An 18,168-nucleotide genomic window follows, 5' to 3' on the forward strand; every position below is an offset into this window, starting at 1 on the left:
TAGCTTGACCATCCAATTCCACTAGTGTTAGTGGCAACGTTTCTCCACACGATTCAAAGGTGCAAGGTGTGGGGATGATCTTGGATCTGTAGATTTGGTATGTATAACAGAGACCATAGGAATGGTCATATGAGCCTGTGGTAGGAGGAAATGGAAACACGCCAACAAATTGGAGTCTTGCAAAAGTCTGGCACTAAGGCTATGAAAGGTATCAAGAGTACCACCTACTAAGGTAACATTGGCAGAAGTTGGCATCTGAAAATCAGCGATGCAAAAATATAGCTGGTCCACAATCACATTTTTTTCTTGTTTAGGAAAACAAATAATCTAGAAGATGAAAAAGACAATGGCTTTAATGGCATAGGTCCAACTATGGCCCAAATGAAGGTTATATTCAAGTGAGTGATCAACAACTTCAATATCAACTGGCACAGTTTTCCCTACAAGAGTGATGGGTAAAGTAGCCAGATGTCCCTTAAGGATGAAATTATGGCCATCAAAATATTTAAGGGAGTTTGATGGTAGAGTGAGTGTGGGAAAACCCAAGGAGAGCTAATAGAAAGAATCCACTACACAAGTAGATGCACCTTCATTAATGGAAGTACCGTGAATGGATTTTCCTCTTGCATGGACCTATCCTTTAAAGGTAAGTCCATGTGAGAGGCTAGGTGTACTCTTCTCCATGTCAAAGAAAAATAGATTGGAATCTAGGGTGTCGACCCCACCTATAGTTGAGTGTAAAGGCATACGCTACACTGGACAACTTTGGGATACTTCAAGCAAAAATATTCTACTCCATTGAAGAATAGTGGTGAAATCTAGGTGATTCAGTCTCTTGAACCAACTACGGTATAAAATTTCAACACCAAAACAAGTGATGATGGCTAGGGTTTCTGAAACCCTAAGATTCTCTTAAAAAATCTTCATGAGATTCTTTTCTCGAAAACAAAAGTAAATGAATGAGGAGAGTCTCCTCACTTTTTCTCTTTTATAAACTTATTACCACTTTTGTTTCCATTTTACCCTTTTAACTTTTATAAAGTCATTTTATAATTTTTTCACTTTATAAAATTATAGTGGACTTTAGGATGTGTCCCCATTTTTACCCCTTATATTAATATAATATTTTCCTAGGCGGATCAAGTCCCCTTATAAAATTGTTCCTGCCTTAACCTACAGGAATCATCTTAGGCTAGCGAATTCTATCATATGCTTCCTAAATGAACGAGGACATAACAACTCCCTATCATTTGTTAGAGTCATTAATTCTAACAAAAGAACTTCTCTATGATATTGAGGTCATGAATCTCAATATGATTATTTTAATAAATCCAAGACATTATATACAAGAAATTTCCACCTCCACCATCATAGGTATACACCCATCTATAACGAATGAATAAAACATTATCTAAAAATTTGACCATGCTTCCAAACCAACTATTGAAAAATGAAAAAAAAAACATAGATTTCACACAACATTAGGATTGCATGATTAAAAACCAACTGAAAATGACAATGCCAACAATCTCTATTGTCAATATCCAAACATTAAGAAATCACATCTTCACTCCATTGGGTTCCTTGTCATTCAATATGATTCTACCACCCATGGCCTTGACGTTGATATGTTGAAACTCATACATGACCCCACTATTATTTTCTTTACTACATGTTCACATAGAAGTGAAGCCAAGGGTCTTCTCTTCCTCCTTTTCAAATAGACAAAAAAAAAAAATTGCATACTGATTTGTATATAAAATTGATCATTTCCTTGCTCTTCATCCATTAAATACACAATAGTTTTCTTCCATGGCTAAATTTATACTTGGGGACATCCACTTGCATGCATGCATTTGGACCTACAACCAGAGAAGCACGATGCTCTGGACAAGAGAAACAAAACCTCTTATTAATGGTAAAACTTTAGATTTATCCAAACCCATGTATCTCATATTTGAACACAATAAATCAACATGAACATAATTCCACATCAATATGAAACATTGTAATGTGATGGATCTATAAATTTCTCAATCCTAAACTTCGTTAGGTTCTTCTACACTTACGGATTCATACCCACGCCCTCTTAGTAGAAATTGATTGATGCACCAGACATATTAGCTAATAAAATCCATCTCTAATTGGGATGCCTCTCACCTATGTTGTGTTTGGTTCCATCTAGGACTCAATCTTAGGTACATTTCACACCTCGGTTCTTTCCTTATATGTTATTCCTCTTAGATAAATAGACGTTCATCTTCCTATAAACAGATGAATCAATCAAGTGGACATGTCTTTTCTTAATTGACATATTTTCTCTTTTGATATCATAGTTACCTCTCCACATAGTTCCTCGTCTAATCAGAATGATTATTGTACCTAAACGTTCATGACATTCTCTAAAATATCATGGTTGGGTAGATCTCTCTCATAAATCATGACTTCATTCCTCTTGAATAAATTCCTTTATAAAACTCTTAGGTCCTCTTGTAAACAGCGACTAATGCAACCAACCCTTGAATGATGGATTGAAAAATTTAACTAATTCTGCTATGTCTCACATTTTTCTCACATGTTTCTGTTCCCTCCCATGAGGGATTCAAGCCCAATTAAGTTCTTGTACAAAATTAATATTTCATAAATACACTTACACTTAGTGTTCTTATGTTCTCGTAGGTTTGCATTGGAGTGTGTTTGGAGTCCTGGGTGGTAAATTACTTTTATCAATGTTTCATGAAGTATCACAACACATCATCAAGAAATCAATGGAAGAATCTTGTATTCTCATTTATTTGATCAAAATTTATGGATAAATAATAATTAACCTATTACATGGAAAGAAAATAGGTGTTATAACTCTAACATTACATTGGCAAATAAATTTTTTTGGTAATGTTATGATGATTTGTCGGGATGTGGTTGGCATTTTTGTAATGCTACAAGTTTGACTATTTTCCTATAATGATATTTTTGTTTTTTTGAAAAGAAATTTATAACCCCTTTTAGTGAAATGATGGTTTTTCAATTATGTTAATAATTTCTTACTTATTTAAACCTTGAATGATTGTTGGTAACAGGTGCTACTTATATTCAATGATTAAAACATGCTTCATCTGTCCATGTTAATACTCATAACATTATATCATTCTAAGAAAGTTATAAATTTTGTTGATATTGATCTTTAATGGTTATTACTATTACAATAAATTTGTTTTCGTTGGAATAATATGTTATGTTCTAGATGATAAATGGTAGAAAAATATTTTCAAATTTTAGTGTAAACACATCCTTTAGTGAACATTGCTTTAATATATACTCGTCATGTAACTCAATTTGAGAAAAAAAATAAACCAACAAAGGAGGAATTGCAATATGTAATTTTGAACTTAACATCTACTCATAATTTTATTTCACCTTACCATGTATTTTATTTAAGTTTGTGCTATACTCATTTTAGTGTCACACTTCTGAATATCATGTTCATTGTGATAAATCTGTCCTACGGCCATGATTATCTGTGTTTTACCTAAATTTAAAAAATTTAACTAAAAATCCAATATAATAATGATATTATTTATGTGACCAAGTATTATTCATAAATATTAATAAATTATGTCTAATTTATATGATTATCTAGTTACAACTTTTATTAATATATTAATTATTAAACTATATTAAATATTACCTTTTAAATTAAATTCTCATCTATCCTAAATAGCGCAAAGAAGGGGAATGAATTATGTAAGAGATTATTGGAAAAGAGCCGAATACAACGATGTATGGAGAGATTGGAGAAGACCAGATGAATGGGCGGATAACCTTGGACAAGAGGCTCGGCAATCGTTTGACAGAACAATAGAGTCACCGAAAATCAAGTTTCGAGAAGGTAACGATATCTTGAGGTGGGGGAAGGCAATGGTTGGAATGTTTACAGTGAAAGAAGCTTATTATTGGGCCACGAAGGAGGATAGAGAGGAGGAACCAGTAGGATGGAAACATATCTGGGAAGGCAAATGGTGGCCTAAAGTTACATGTTTTGCTTGGCTGGTATGCAGAGGAAGGATCCTAACTTGGGATAATATGCAGAAACGAGGAACGATTGGTCCATCAAGATGTAGTCTATGTACTAAGGATTTTGAAACCCAGGAGCATTTGTTGAATAACTGTATGCATACTAAGAGTATTTGGGAGGAAACTAGAGTGCTCTTCGGTATGACGAGGAGGGATCCTGGTAGCATCAGAGATACTCTGTTTCAGTGGGGCAGAGGGAATTTCCAAAGTAAAGTTGTAAGGAGACTATGGAGTCTAGCACCTGGTTTTGTCATTTGGGCGATTTGGAAAGAGAGGAATCGACGAATCTTTAGGGATAATTATTGGCAAGAGTCGAGACTTTGGGAGGAAATCTGTCGATCGTTGAAAGAAACGGTTTTATCAGAAGTCTGGGATGAAAAGGATTGGATATTGAACCCGGAGGAACAGCGGATAATTTCTAAGTTAAACATGGATTTTCAAATGATTTATCCCCATCCAGAACGGAAGATTAAGAATGATATACCGAGCCCCAACCATTATAGGATGCCTGGTGAGCAACGAGTTAAATTAAACTTCGACGGGGCCTCAAAGGGCAACCCAGGACAAGCAGGTTTCGGTGGTCTTTTCAGAGATAGTAGTGGTCATACGGGGTGGATTTATGCTGAGGATGGAGGAGATATGACGAACAATGAAGCGGAATTATGGGCAGTTTATCATGGACTCAGGATAGCAGTTAGAAACGGGTATATGAGTTTAGAAATAGAAGGTGACTCACAAATTACGGTTGATATGCTGAAGAAGTTAAGGGATGGGAAGAGCTGGATACATGTGTCGAAGAGCTGGTGGACAGCAGGGATCCTACAGGTCATTGAGCAGTTGTTGCGTAGGATCGAATACATAACAACAACCCATGTACTACGAAATGGTAAGCGTGCCGCCAATCTACTGGCTAATAGGGGTTGTGGAGGGCCGAATAGGAGAGTAGATTGTAGCTGGATGTCATTACAAGACGATCCAAGTTGGAATGACTTAAACACCATCTTAAACCAGGATTATGATGATGCGACCGCTCATCAGAGAAATCATTAGAAGACCTTGGTTTATAGTAAGGAGGGGGAAGGACAGAGTACTTAATGCGAGATCAAATAATTCACAAGTTCGAGATTATGAGATTAATGTTATGAAGGATGGCAGCATTCAACCCATGGGAAGGTTTAGCATCCCAAGACGCAAATCGGGCAAGGTACCGAGGAGATGTGGTGGTTATGGCGGCGACGTACTACTAATTTCCCATCATGGAAGTGTATCTGGAATGGACATTAATGATAAAGCCAGGCTGCAGCGAAGGCTCATGATGGCAAGGTGGCAGCCTCACGATTGTTTAAGTATTGCATGTAATCGCCCGAACCTCCAAATGCAGCTGAACAGAGTGAGGAAGTGCAAAGAGGAATTGCAGCAGCAGAAGGATTGTAAGATGGCGGAGCACCATGAACGGGGGATAGGCAGGTGGACGCGGAGTAAAACAACGACTCCAGTGGAAAAAGGCAAGAGCACTGTTGCAGAAGCTATGCAGAGGGTTTATCTTGATAAACAGGATGATTCGGAAGAAGACTTCGATATTCGGAATTTCTTTGCAGAGGAGGAGTTTCAACGGGGAGCGAAAGGAAAAGCGGGCATGGGGAAGACCCAAACGAGGAAAGCGGGAGACAGCGAGGAGGAGAGTGAAGACCTGGAGAGAAATGAGGAAGAAGAGGTGGACGGAAGAGGCCGGGGCAGAGGAGCGCGGGGAAGAGCGAATCAAAGAGGGAGAGGGATACCTGTTGGGCGAGGTAGTCCTGGGAATAGAAATATGAATATGTGTTCGGAAATGGAGGAAGGTGCAGCTGGTGAGGCACGAGGAAGAAAGCGAGGGAAGAAAGACTTGAGGAGGCGCTTGCAGGAAGCAGAAGCTGCGTATATTCTGGACACCAATCCTAATATCAGAAGGATGATAGAGCAGATGGAGGAAGAAGCATTGCAGGGGTACTCAGAGCCAGAGATGGAGGATTGGGAGCCATATCTCCCTGATCCTGGACATACGCAAGGTCGAATGTCATTATATAAACAGTCCTTACATGTCTATTGGGGCATGAAGCGTTTATTAGCTAAGGCTATGGAACAGGTGGCTGTAGAGATGGCTGAATTGCTTCAAGGTATTCCAACTATGAAAAAGGAGTTGAAAAACATTCAAGTGACTCTACTGATGCAAGACAAAAAGATGGATGATATCGTGCAGCTGCTCCAAGCGGGGGGATTGGGCATCAAGTTAGAGAAAGAACCAAAGGATGCACCGAAACAGTAAAAGTTGCAGTTGAGGCTTGGAGGTTTTTATATATGTTGTTGTTCTGTTGTTTTTTGCTTTGCATATTTAGATGTTACTGTCTCAGAAGGAAAACAATATACTGTTAGTAAAGATAGATGTATATTTAGCGTGGATAGATAGGCTGGTGACATACTTTTTCTGGATGGCTTTGAAAAATTTCAGATGGTAACGAAGCCTGGTTTCCCTTAAGGGCGGGTAGAGACCTGTCCTATTTTGTAATTTTCTCTTGGTTTTAGTAATGGAAAGTAGAGTACCGCATTAGCTTACAAAAAAAAAAAAAATTCTCATCTATCCTTTTTGCAAGCGATACGCTCATCTGATATTTGGTTTTCGATTTAACCTTTACGCAACAAAGAAAAACTTGCCTAGATTTATTTGACTTCTAACCTATTAAAACCCACTTGATCAATAATAATACTTCAAAACATTTTTACTCTCATCCCATATTCTCTCGTATTTATCTCATATTTTTTGCTAACACAATTAAGTTAAGGTGTTTTGAATCAAATTGTCTCCCATAAAGAGACACTTGCGTACATTCATCTGACCAAGAGAGATAAAAATTAATTGTGAACATTTCGTAGAAATGAATATTACTAATCTTCGTTAATCTTTAATTTTACTAATTGTCCAAATCGAGATATTAACCATCAGAACATAGATTAATGCACAATCCACTGTAGATCTTGTCAAGTAAGACGAATAATTGCGAGTACATGAAGAAACAATAACTATCTCAAATCAAATGAGATTTGTAATACAGAATACTACCACGATAAAGCATTTGGAACGCAATCAATAACATTGGATCACAAAGTCATGAACTTATTCCTCACGGAAATGACTCCGATATTTCTCGTTTCGAGCGTCGAAATAAACGGCAGCAACAGGCAATCCAAGCCCGTTAGTATCACCGAAATCTCTGGTGCAGAAGTTTAGGCGCGATGCAGGAGGGACAAGCACAGTTTGTCGTGCTGCTTGTTTGAACAGAGCAAATGCATACCTGTGAACCCCAATCACAGGATTCGGAACATCATAACTCACCAGCTCTCTTCCTGAACACATCCACAAAAGCCTTTACAGGAATAAATATTGAGGAATAAATTCGTATGAGATAGTTCGAAAAAGACGGTGTAGATTCAACGATTACGTCTCATAATTTATTAGATAGCTCTAGTAATTTGGCATTGACGGTTATTCATGGCTAGTAATTTCCATATAATCCATTTTACATGGATGAACCCTCAAACCACTTCCAAAACATTCGACGATTTGGGATTCACAATATAAAAGTAAACAAATAAGTTTAATCTAATACTGCTTCATTTCCTACCGAAAGATGCCTCTGTCGTAGCAGGGATGTCCGTAACGATCCTGCATATGATGTAAGTTTCAATGTTAACTGAAATTTTAGACTCTACAAACGCAAACGTTGTGCATATAGGATGTTAGTTCTGATCTCTAAATGTTTATAAAAAATATGCTCAGTATCAGAAAGTATGCAGAATTACCAATGTAAATATTCGCGTTGGATCGGGTTGGAAGGATTAGGTGCATCCGGATCTGTCATAATCTGAAACCACACAGTTAGCCAAAACATAATCCTATCATTTAAGAAATGCAACTCCCTGATCCTCAGCGGCATTTAGAGCCTTATCATTTACTCATGTTGTATCTTTCGTAGTGAGGAATTAAGAAAATTGTGCAGCACATGATGCCAGGGAATAGAATAGACGAAGAGAATGGAAGGGCATACCAGAGTGAAAAACGTTCGCATATCTAAGCCTCCAACCTCCACGCGAGCGGTGCACACAGTGGCCGAAGGCATCAATTCGTGTCCATTTCTGACCTGGTTTGGTCCATAACTCACTACCAGTTTAACGCTGGGAGTGAACATGTCCACCACATCCCCTATAATTTTGGCGACAGTTAATGGTTCTGTAAGTCGAATTGCCATTTTTAAGGTCATATCAACCGCAGCCACCGGATCCCTTTGGAAAGTCCTCTCTGCGCTCCGTTGTCAATTACATTTCATATAACAATTTATATAGATAGAGTGAAAGAGATTGAATAAATCGGAAGTCTCTTGCCAGCACATTTAAATGCACAAGAACTCCGTCGAGTCCATTTTCTCTATTGTGATTTTTGTGGTTATCTAGCGATGTGCCTCACATTCACATTTTGTATGGTCCAATTTAGGGTTTAATATCATGTATATTTTTGTTTAAAATTCTACTAAATGACAAGAGTTTATTTAATTTAAAAATATATATAAATAAAATATACAAATATAAGTATTAAAAGAATTTGCAAAACAAACGAAATTTTAAAAATATTAAAATTAATTTTGATCAATTTGATAATAATTTAAGAAAAGTAATAATTAATTTATTAAAAAATAGAAACAGAATACAGTGACACAACATTAATTTTGATCAATTTGATAATAATTTAAGAAAAGTAATAATTAATTTATTAAAAAATAGAAACAGAATACAGTGACACAACATTTTTATAAGAAAATAAAATTTTATAAATGTTAAAATTTGATTTTATAAATGAATTTAATGGTATTTTTTTGATTGGGTAAAGTCATACTCACTTAATAAGAGTTGATTGGGACTATTCTTGTTATTGAGGACCTGCAATAAATATCTTGTAGCAAGGCATGTAATAGATATGTGATAGATCTCTAAAGGCATATTTAGCGATAGATATTTGGCGGCGGGGCATAAACAACATTACTAAGAATGTCTCCAATTGATCACTATGACTACAAGGTATACAAATTCTATCACAATAATCTCAATAATCTCAATGTAATTTATTTAGACAACTCTTACTAATTTCAAAGTATATTAAAAAATAACTAGCAACTATGCATGACAAGAAATATCCCAATTTATCAATATAAGCTCAGACTCATACCAATATCATTATAACCTTAGAAAATGCCTATTCTGCATTACCATATCTAAATCAATTTAAAAATTATTTCAAAAAATCAATTTGGTAAGAAATGAAATAACTTATAAACAATTTTAGTAAATAAAATAAATTTTATGTTTATTACATTATAGATGTCTCTAACTTGTAAAAATAAAATTATATATATATATATATATATATATATATATATATATATATATATAATATTTTATTTTTTATAATTCTTATATATTGGGATTATAGTAAAATGCGTAGTCTAACGAGGTGGAGTAGTTGCCCGGGAAGTTATGGAAATTACGATCATATTTAGAGAAAACCCGGCAAGGATTTTTGTAAATCCGAATTATAGTTGTTAAACTTCAAAATTTTAGGTGTCCTAGACGTTTTTGATGGTGTTGAATCCATTTTCACCATCGAAAACACGATTCAAACACTGCCTCTACAAGATTGAAATTCTTTTGCCTGGATTCCGGCCACATTTGATCGTCCGGACAATTCCTCCGCTTCTTAAACGACTCCATACTAAAATATTCATACCTGGAAAAATTAGAAAATAACATTCCATTCTAAATCGTAAGTATAAAATATTCCATTTTATTTTCTGGTGGCACTTCAACAGATACGTGAGTTGACTACACCAATATTGTGTCTCTTGAAAGTTGGAAACTAGGACCTCCAAAATACATACGTAAAATATGCGAGCTTTCGTGATACGTGAGTTGACTACACAAATAATTTATCTCTTGAAACTAGGGTCACCAAAATACACACGTAAAATATGCGAGCTTTCCTGATCTGCGTCTGAGGTGGTCGGATTCAGCTATCAATTTGTCAGGATTCGACCTACGAGGGATTATTCGGCCAAAAAACCTGAAAATGATTTAATATTTAATACAGAAACGGAGATCATGGTTGACGTCATGGAAGGAGTTAAGTGGCCGACGGAATATAAATCTTTTCCAGAGCTTTCCTAGGCAAATATGATTTTTTGAGAAACAGTATGGTTATCGTGTTAGGAAACTAATAGTAGCTCATAAGATGTAAAATAATTAATGATATGGTATTTTATTAAAACACTTTTGTTCAAAACTTGTTAATTCAAAACCTCTGCTTAGCTTAGCTTACACCAACCGACTACAATCAAAGTTTAAAATATTAAAAAACATATTAGTTAAATTTACATTTTCCCACGGCAAGTAAGCGCATGTTTAAATTTCGATACAGAACGATTCTTGCTGCTGAGATGGACCTACTCAGCCAACTCTCTAAAAGGTGTTTTGTTTCTTCTAAACTTTTTCTAGTCTCAGGGTATCGGTACTACGGAATTCGTTTCCGTTCGAATTTGGTCTCTTGACTGATACAGGGATTACATTCTCGAGAGTTGTCCATGAGATTTTTTACACATTTTGTAGAATTAATTAATTATTCTGGTACCAGTGTATTGGGATTACCGAATTTGTTTCCCTTGTAACTTGGTCTCTTGACTGATATTGGGATTACTTTATGGGGGTTGTTGAGGAGATATTTTCTACGAATTATTTAATTATTATAGATGTTGATATAATATGGAAAAAGTGCATATAGTTTTGTATATTATAATAAAATCAGAAAGAAAATCAAAATCAAAATAATATAAAATTATATTATTTAACATAGATATTGAAATATTTTATTTATTATTGGAAAAGTGAAAGTGAGAGGTCAATGAAACAAGTAAGCGCAATGAGAATGTTCTAAAATTTAACTATGTATATATAATTATTTATGTTTTTATTAGATCTCAAAATATTTTCTCATTTCGATTATTTTCTTTAAGGGACATGTGTCAACTCCAAGTTGATCAAGGATAAAATTACACATGGCTCTTGTTAGCACTCCTCAGTGTCCCAAGGCTAAGAAAGTAGGCCGACGCAGGTAACCTCAGACCAACTTTGGATCTGGTAGCTAGCCCTACCAAATCAGAGAGGGCTCTCTCTATGATCTCATAGCCAATGAGTGACTGGAGAAGAAGATAGATCTTGGGCTAGATATTCAAAGCTTAGTAGGTCTAAATTTAGGGTTTGCTGGAGCAAGGTCAATACGTCTAGGAAACTAGATCAGCGTTTCAAAAGATCAGCTACAGAGATATAATGGGGCAAGGTAGATATGTTGAATGACATTTTTGAGTTGTCATGGTGGTGTAGAGTTGAAAAAGTGAAGGATCAAAATGAGCATATGAGCTATGAATTTATTTATCAAAAGAAATTAAACATAAACATGAAAATATCATCAAAATAGAGCATAAACATATGAATTCTGCTTGAAAACTAGTGAGATAATCACATGAAAGCATTAAGATGGAATTAAGGAGACATAACATTCATATTCATGATAAAAAAAAGAAAAAACATTGTCACAAAATCATACCATAGGAATCCCAAGATAATAGTTGCAAATTGTTTGTATTACTCCTGCAAAAGTGATGGTGTACACTAGCATCAAAGATTTCGAATCACAAGCATAGAACCCTCTCTATCACTTAGATCAGGGTACATAAAGACAAAGAACCACTTTCTCCCTCCCAGGGGTCGAATCCATCATCATAGGAACTATTTACATCAAAATATCTAACCATACCCAAAACTAGGGAGGTTAAAAACAATTCCCTATTTAGACTAACTGACTTAGTTTGACTTTGAAAGCATTAATTACAATAAATTTCACTCTTACCATCCCTGGAACAATTAATGACATTATTTACAATTATCTCAAGAATAATTACATCAAGAAAAGTCAACCCTTGAACCTAAAAATTTCAAAAATAGGTTTCTCCACAAAAGCGTAGCAAATTTTGGCAAGATGTTTTGGAGGCCTTCCCGGAGGAGTTTATGGCAAGATGTGGTGACATGACTCTTAAATGAAAATGATGATATGACCTAATAATGACACTAATTGAACACCTAAAACCATGATTAAGGACCTTCGAAACCTTGCAGTGATATGATGACCTTAAATGATGACCAAGACATTCTTCTGGTGGCCTATCTTAAGGAGTGATGAGAAGAACATGACAACATTTTATGACCATCAAGGAGTAGTAATAAGGCCTAGATAGTGACCAATGCTCAAATTTTATTTGAAAATTTATTTGAAAATATAACAATTTGACCTAATGACCCTATCAACTTGTTGTGCTCTACAACAACCCCCCATTTCGAAAAAAGTTTATTTTCAAAACTATAATATGAAATGGGTCCCTTTTTAGATTATATTGGTATCAACTTATCATTTCTCACAAGATTTGAAAAGAAATAAAACATTATAAACCTTTTGAGAAAACATATAATAGGTCTTATAATAAAAAAATGAATAATCCTTTATTATTGCGATAAAGCGATCGCAAGATCGCATATCGCAATAAAAAAGGATGCATAACAAAAGACCCATTGGTTTTCCCCGATGCGATAAGCGCGAATAACTATCGGATATTGGGAAGGCAAGCGATCATAACAAAAGGCCCCTCTGTTTGCTCCCACGCGATATCGCTATCGGCGATCGGGGAATGTAACATGCATGCAATTAAAAGCCCTCTTCTGAAAACTCCCGACGTGAATTGGCGATATCGCTATCGGCGATTGGGGATTCTGAAAGGACACCAATATAACTTCTTAAGCATTCCTCCGATCGCCGATTGCAATAAAGCTAGGTGCAACTTTCAAAAAGGATTGATAAGGCTGGGATATATTATGTTTAATTATTATTAAAAGCCTTTCTCCTCCCGATAGTGATTCACTTACACCCAACCGCCAAAACATCAAAGCCACACTTAAATGAATTATTCGGCCAATAAACGATATGATAAACATTTAAATTATTGACAGGTTTAAACGGCCATTTAATGAAGCAGTAATGCCAAAATATCTTCAGAGATTGTATCTGCGGCCACCTTATGTTAGTCTTCCATTATTCATTGATTGATATAACTCTTTCATATTTGGTTTACGCACCTATTCTCCGCATTACATTGTTTTTATCTCCTGTGCAAAGCTCCTCCGAAGCAGCGGATTTAGGCGAAATGGGGAAGAAGTCTAAGAAATCTGGAACAACTTCAGCTTCCGCAGTAATAGGACAACACATTGCCGATCCGGGACCAAGTAAAAAGGGATTAATCTCGGACACCACATGTCTTTGTCTCGGCAAAACTACTTGGCAGAGCATCTATAATCTGGTTGAGGCCGAAGAGCCTCAGGTAGCATCAATACAAGCTACAACAGACCCGACTCGGAAGTCCAATGCAACCTTAAAGGATTTGGCCGATTCTTACCTACACCGGATAGCGGCTCAAGAGAAAATTCTTCCATACACAGATGTGGTAAGATGGGCAATTGAGGAAATCCCAATTACAAACAGAACATTTTTCACTATCGACGGGAGAGTGTTCGGCTCGTTTCAACCTGATGATTTAAGACAAATGTACCATTTGCGCGCACCAGAGAAGAAGTATAACAAAGCGTTTCTAGAGAAGCTCAGAGATGAAAATGAAATTGAATCAGCACCTATACGGGATTGGAGACAAAACCCAGCGAAACACAAGCATGAGTCCTCGGGTAAGTACTCTGTCGATTCCTTGTGTTCTCCTTATTGTTATGCCGAAGTAATGATGTGTAGGATTTGGGGGTTGCATGATAACTCAAATTTCACCATAGAAATGGTACCTTTAATGGAAGCAGCATGTAATAGCGAAATAATGGATTGGGGGAATATATTATCTGATAAGTTAGCATCAGCTATTCTTGAGTTCAGAAACAAATCCCGCGTTACCGAAAGGTTCATTCCTCCATTTTACTTTAGTGCCTACATCTTAGATACTCTCTGTTTTAACTCCAAATTTCCTGTGCTGGGGTGGAGATGGATTCCACAGGACTCCATGCCCATTCATATCTATCACCAGAAGTTGTGGAAAGCCCACTATAAACACCACCTATATCAAGTTTGCAATGGATTTATGTTACCCATCTACTATGCAATTTTTGACAAACCTGCTCCTTAGATTTCCTCACAAGCACAGATTGACTTGACAGCTTTAGGAAACTGGTTCGGAGAAGAAAAATTTACATATGTAAGAGTTTTTGGTAGTCATGCCAGGCCTCATGTCCTCCCCTTATATATACCCGACAAACTATTGGCTCGAGAGATAGCCTATCAGCTTACATCCGAAGTAGTTACACAGACTCTGAGGAATAAAAAGAAGCAAGTATGGCATCCTTTTCCTCTAAGGTGTGGCATTTACACTCTGCATGACTAAAAACATGCAGAGAAAGAAGCAGAAAAGATAAAAACCTTGAGTCTCGCCACTCTTGCTACAGACGATTTGATCCAAACAAAGTCGTGTATAATGCAATATAACAAGCAAAACTCACTAAATTTAAACATAAAGAAGATGAGTTTGATGAACTATTCTCCTCAGCTGAGTCATTATTTCAGGTTCAAACGCTAGCTAGAATGAGATATCACGACGACGGGTTAGTCAAATTTAACAGACTTAGAGAGCAGAGGTTGCAAACTCTGCCTCTAGATTTATTAGCCACGGCCCCAATGGCACAGTCAAGCGAGCCTGAACAGCGACTTACCAACGAACCTCCTGCTACATCATAAATTTTTGAAGAAGTCCAGAGAAGAGAGAAGGAGGAACTCCAGAGGAAAGAACAGGAGGAAGTGCAGAGGAAAGAACAAGAGAGGGTATGTGAAGAGGAACAGAAAAGGTAGCAGGAGCAGAGCAGCACGGACGTGAATGTCGATGCCCAGATTGACCCCAAGTTGCTCCAGGAATGGCAACAATTCGATTCAATCATAAGCAATCTAGAAAGCTCAAAAGAAGTTGATACATCCAAAGCGGCTGATACACAGGATACAACGTCAAAAGAGGTTTCGAGTGAAGGAACTAGCGGTCTACCCCCTACTACAGACATAGAAATAATTCCCAAAGATCCTTCGGATCAAATCATTTTGCAAGCGGAGGATATACCTCCATTGGATGTCTTTTACAGCCCAAAGCATAGGGCCGTAGTAAAGCGACATCGGAAAAGGAGAAGGATTGATCAACCTTCCCTGTTCCCTAAACAAACAGTGACGCCCAATGTGGTTTAGAAGGAGGAGTTTGATCCTTTTAATGACCTAAAAAAATTGTCCCAATATGTTGGAGCCTATTCGGCGGCCACCATGGACAAGGCATCAGAAGTGTGTAATTTGTTAAAAGAAAAGGACTAGGCAATCGCTTCGCTACAAGCATAGCTATCGGAGGCACAGCAGAAAGCTGAACAATTAGAACAGCAATTGTCCATGCAACAACAGATAAATAATCAATTGAATAAGCAGTTGCATGAAGAGAAACAAAGGATCGATTCAAGTGCAATTCAAAAGCAAAAAGAACTGTCGGAAGCATTAGCAAAATTGAAAGCAATGAATGAACAGATGGTAAAGACAAAAGATGAGCAAATTGCTCAATTATCAGGTCAAATAGAGAAGTTCAAGAATCTTCCACAGCCTGTCGAGTTCAGAGCAGAAGCACTACAGATTAATAAGGCATTGGTAACACAAATAAGATTATTATGTCAGAAAATTGCTCAAGTGGAACCCCTGTGTGATATAACAGCATCAATAATCGATAAATCAGTCGATGCTAGACAATACTTAGAGTAGGCCGATGAGACCTTGACAAATTTTCTTGATTGGCAGGACACTGATGAAGGACAGGCAACAAATTTACCAAAAATCTTAGAATCCCATAAAAAAATCCTATTTATGGAATGGCAGTCCCAGTTAATGAAGGCAGAGAGAGCAGTTTCTAGATGCAAATTAACCACAAGTAATTTGGTTGAATTAATTAATGATACTCTCTATTTATCTAATATGATCTCTCAATGTACACCAGGTAAATTACTATCAGCTAAAACATTGGAGCAATCATGTTATCAAGCGCTGGAAAAGAATGAGAGATTGATCGCAGGTATTAACAGCTTAACTTGGGACACCTATTGGTTGTTCCTAGTAAAACCATACAACCAGAGAGCCGCCCTCAAGTGCCTAACAGATGCAGTAAGGTGTATCATTCTTGATATACAAGATGCCACCTATGCTGCTCAACTCAATTCTCGTCTCAGCCGCCCTCAAGAAGTGGAACCAATGCTAGTGATATGCCAACTCAGGTCGAAAGGCAAACAGCCAGAGTGATGAATCATGCTGCCGATTGCCAGATTGCTATGAGGAAGATATTCAAGATCAAGTTGTACCAATTAAGTAGCATTTTAATTTTGTAGTTAGTTAGTTTAATCAATTATTTATAGACCCTTTCAATGCATTGGAAAGGGTCGTAAGTTTTTGTATATGACTTAAACCTGAAGTTGGACTACTGTACTTCAGGTATATTTTTTATAAAGACTGGACCAATTACTCCAATTTTGATAACAAAGCTTTTATGTGGATGTGCACTACTGGCTTTATTTAAAAGTATTTCTGAGTCGGAAGAAGGATTTCGAATTGCGATTGATGTTGGGAATGATTTGCAACTCATATGGTACTACTATCTATATCTGAATTCATTCTTTTTATGTGAATTGTTATTTGATCATTCTTGTTATTATTGAATATATGCATGTGTTTTAAACAGCGTTCTTTATACTTTCCACTATTGGATGTTTACAGCATGCTTTTCCTCTAATCATACATGTATCAGTAATATAAAAAGAGAAGTGTAACAATGTTTTATTAATCACTTTGTTCAACTATTTGAACAAAGCAATTATTATATGAATGAATGTCTATGTTTATTGAATAGAGTAATCTATATGCCTATTGATGAACAGAGATCATCAAACGTTGCACTTAAAAATAGAAGCTTCCCGGGATAGAATAGTCATTCGTATTTTCACTTTTCAGATTAAGTCATCCATTCATTATCACTTATTAGAAAACCAATCACTCATCCATCCCCTTTTATTCATTACTAGGAAACTGGTCCCATTATATCCAATCGGAGCCACCATCCCAAACGGAAAAGGAGCTGTATTAAGGTCCGGACCAGGTGGTTATCCCCCGATGTTGATGCAACGATTTTCGGGGCATCAACACAACCACATAAGAAGAGTACATTTGATCAGTAGTGACTCATAGACACTAACAAATCTCATCATGGATTGTAGGGTGAGCCCATAGGCTCAATAAACATATAATATAAACAATACACCATTAAATATTAGTATATAATTAGAGAAAGGTAAAATTAAATAAGGTATAACAATAAGTATTTGAAGTTATTTTTTATAAAATAGTATTATATGTATCATTTACATTATCATTCTAAGTTATTTCTACACAACATAAATAATGTTAATTAGAGAATGACTAATGCAAAGTTCTGATGATGGAATCATGTTGTGTGAAGTAGGTGTATATGTTTCATTGTATTTGTTTTCTCAGAGGTTAAGGTTAATAAGGAGTTAGTGGACTTGATGAAGTTGGTAAAATTACTAGGATGAGAATATATGGATCTAGTGTCAATGGCAGAGATTGCCATCACTATAAGCATGTAGTAAACTATAGATATAGTGTGTAAACCAATGTAATATGCAATTTCCACAAAGTTTTTATTTAGTTTAGCTATGGTATAGGACCTCATTTATGTAATATTAGAATATATGTGTAATCCCTTTTTTATTTTGTAGGACTCATTTGGTAAACCTGTTAGCACCTAAATTTGCCTTAGGTTGAAGGAAGGCAACATTCATGGTAACCACAAACCACGCTCGGGCTGGTAGCTAGCTCTACCAGAACAGGAGAGGGCTCTC

General features: G+C 36.3%; 1 protein-coding gene across 1 annotated transcript; it reads right to left on the bottom strand.

Annotated features, from left to right (window-relative positions):
* Positions 1 to 7,222: 7,222 nt before the first annotated feature.
* Positions 7,223 to 14,799, bottom strand: LOC149219622 (CEN-like protein 1). Its single transcript, XM_089386874.1, has 5 exons — positions 14,768 to 14,799; positions 8,154 to 8,361; positions 7,909 to 7,970; positions 7,731 to 7,771; positions 7,223 to 7,452 (listed from the first exon to the last, which is right to left on the bottom strand). Exons 2-5 carry the CDS (start codon positions 8,352 to 8,354, stop codon positions 7,223 to 7,225), a joined length of 534 nt encoding a protein of 177 aa, XP_089243000.1. The 5' UTR covers positions 8,355 to 8,361; positions 14,768 to 14,799.
* Positions 14,800 to 18,168: the final 3,369 nt, after the last annotated feature.

This window comes from Pinus tabuliformis, chromosome Q (assembly GCF_031772625.1).
Source record: "Pinus tabuliformis cultivar Carrire ecotype Pingquan chromosome Q, CPIR1, whole genome shotgun sequence".
Classification (NCBI taxonomy): domain Eukaryota; kingdom Viridiplantae; phylum Streptophyta; class Pinopsida; order Pinales; family Pinaceae; genus Pinus; species Pinus tabuliformis.

Coding starts and splice junctions, on each gene's coding strand:
- LOC149219622 (XM_089386874.1), bottom strand. CDS start 8,354: ATGGCAATTCGACTTACAGAACCATTAACTGTCGCCAAAATTATAGGG. Junction 7,772..7,908: donor CAACGCGAATATTTACATTG/GTAATTCTGCAT, acceptor CATCATATGCAG/GATCGTTACGGACATCCCTG. Junction 7,453..7,730: donor TACGACAGAGGCATCTTTCG/GTAGGAAATGAA, acceptor GGATGTGTTCAG/GAAGAGAGCTGGTGAGTTAT.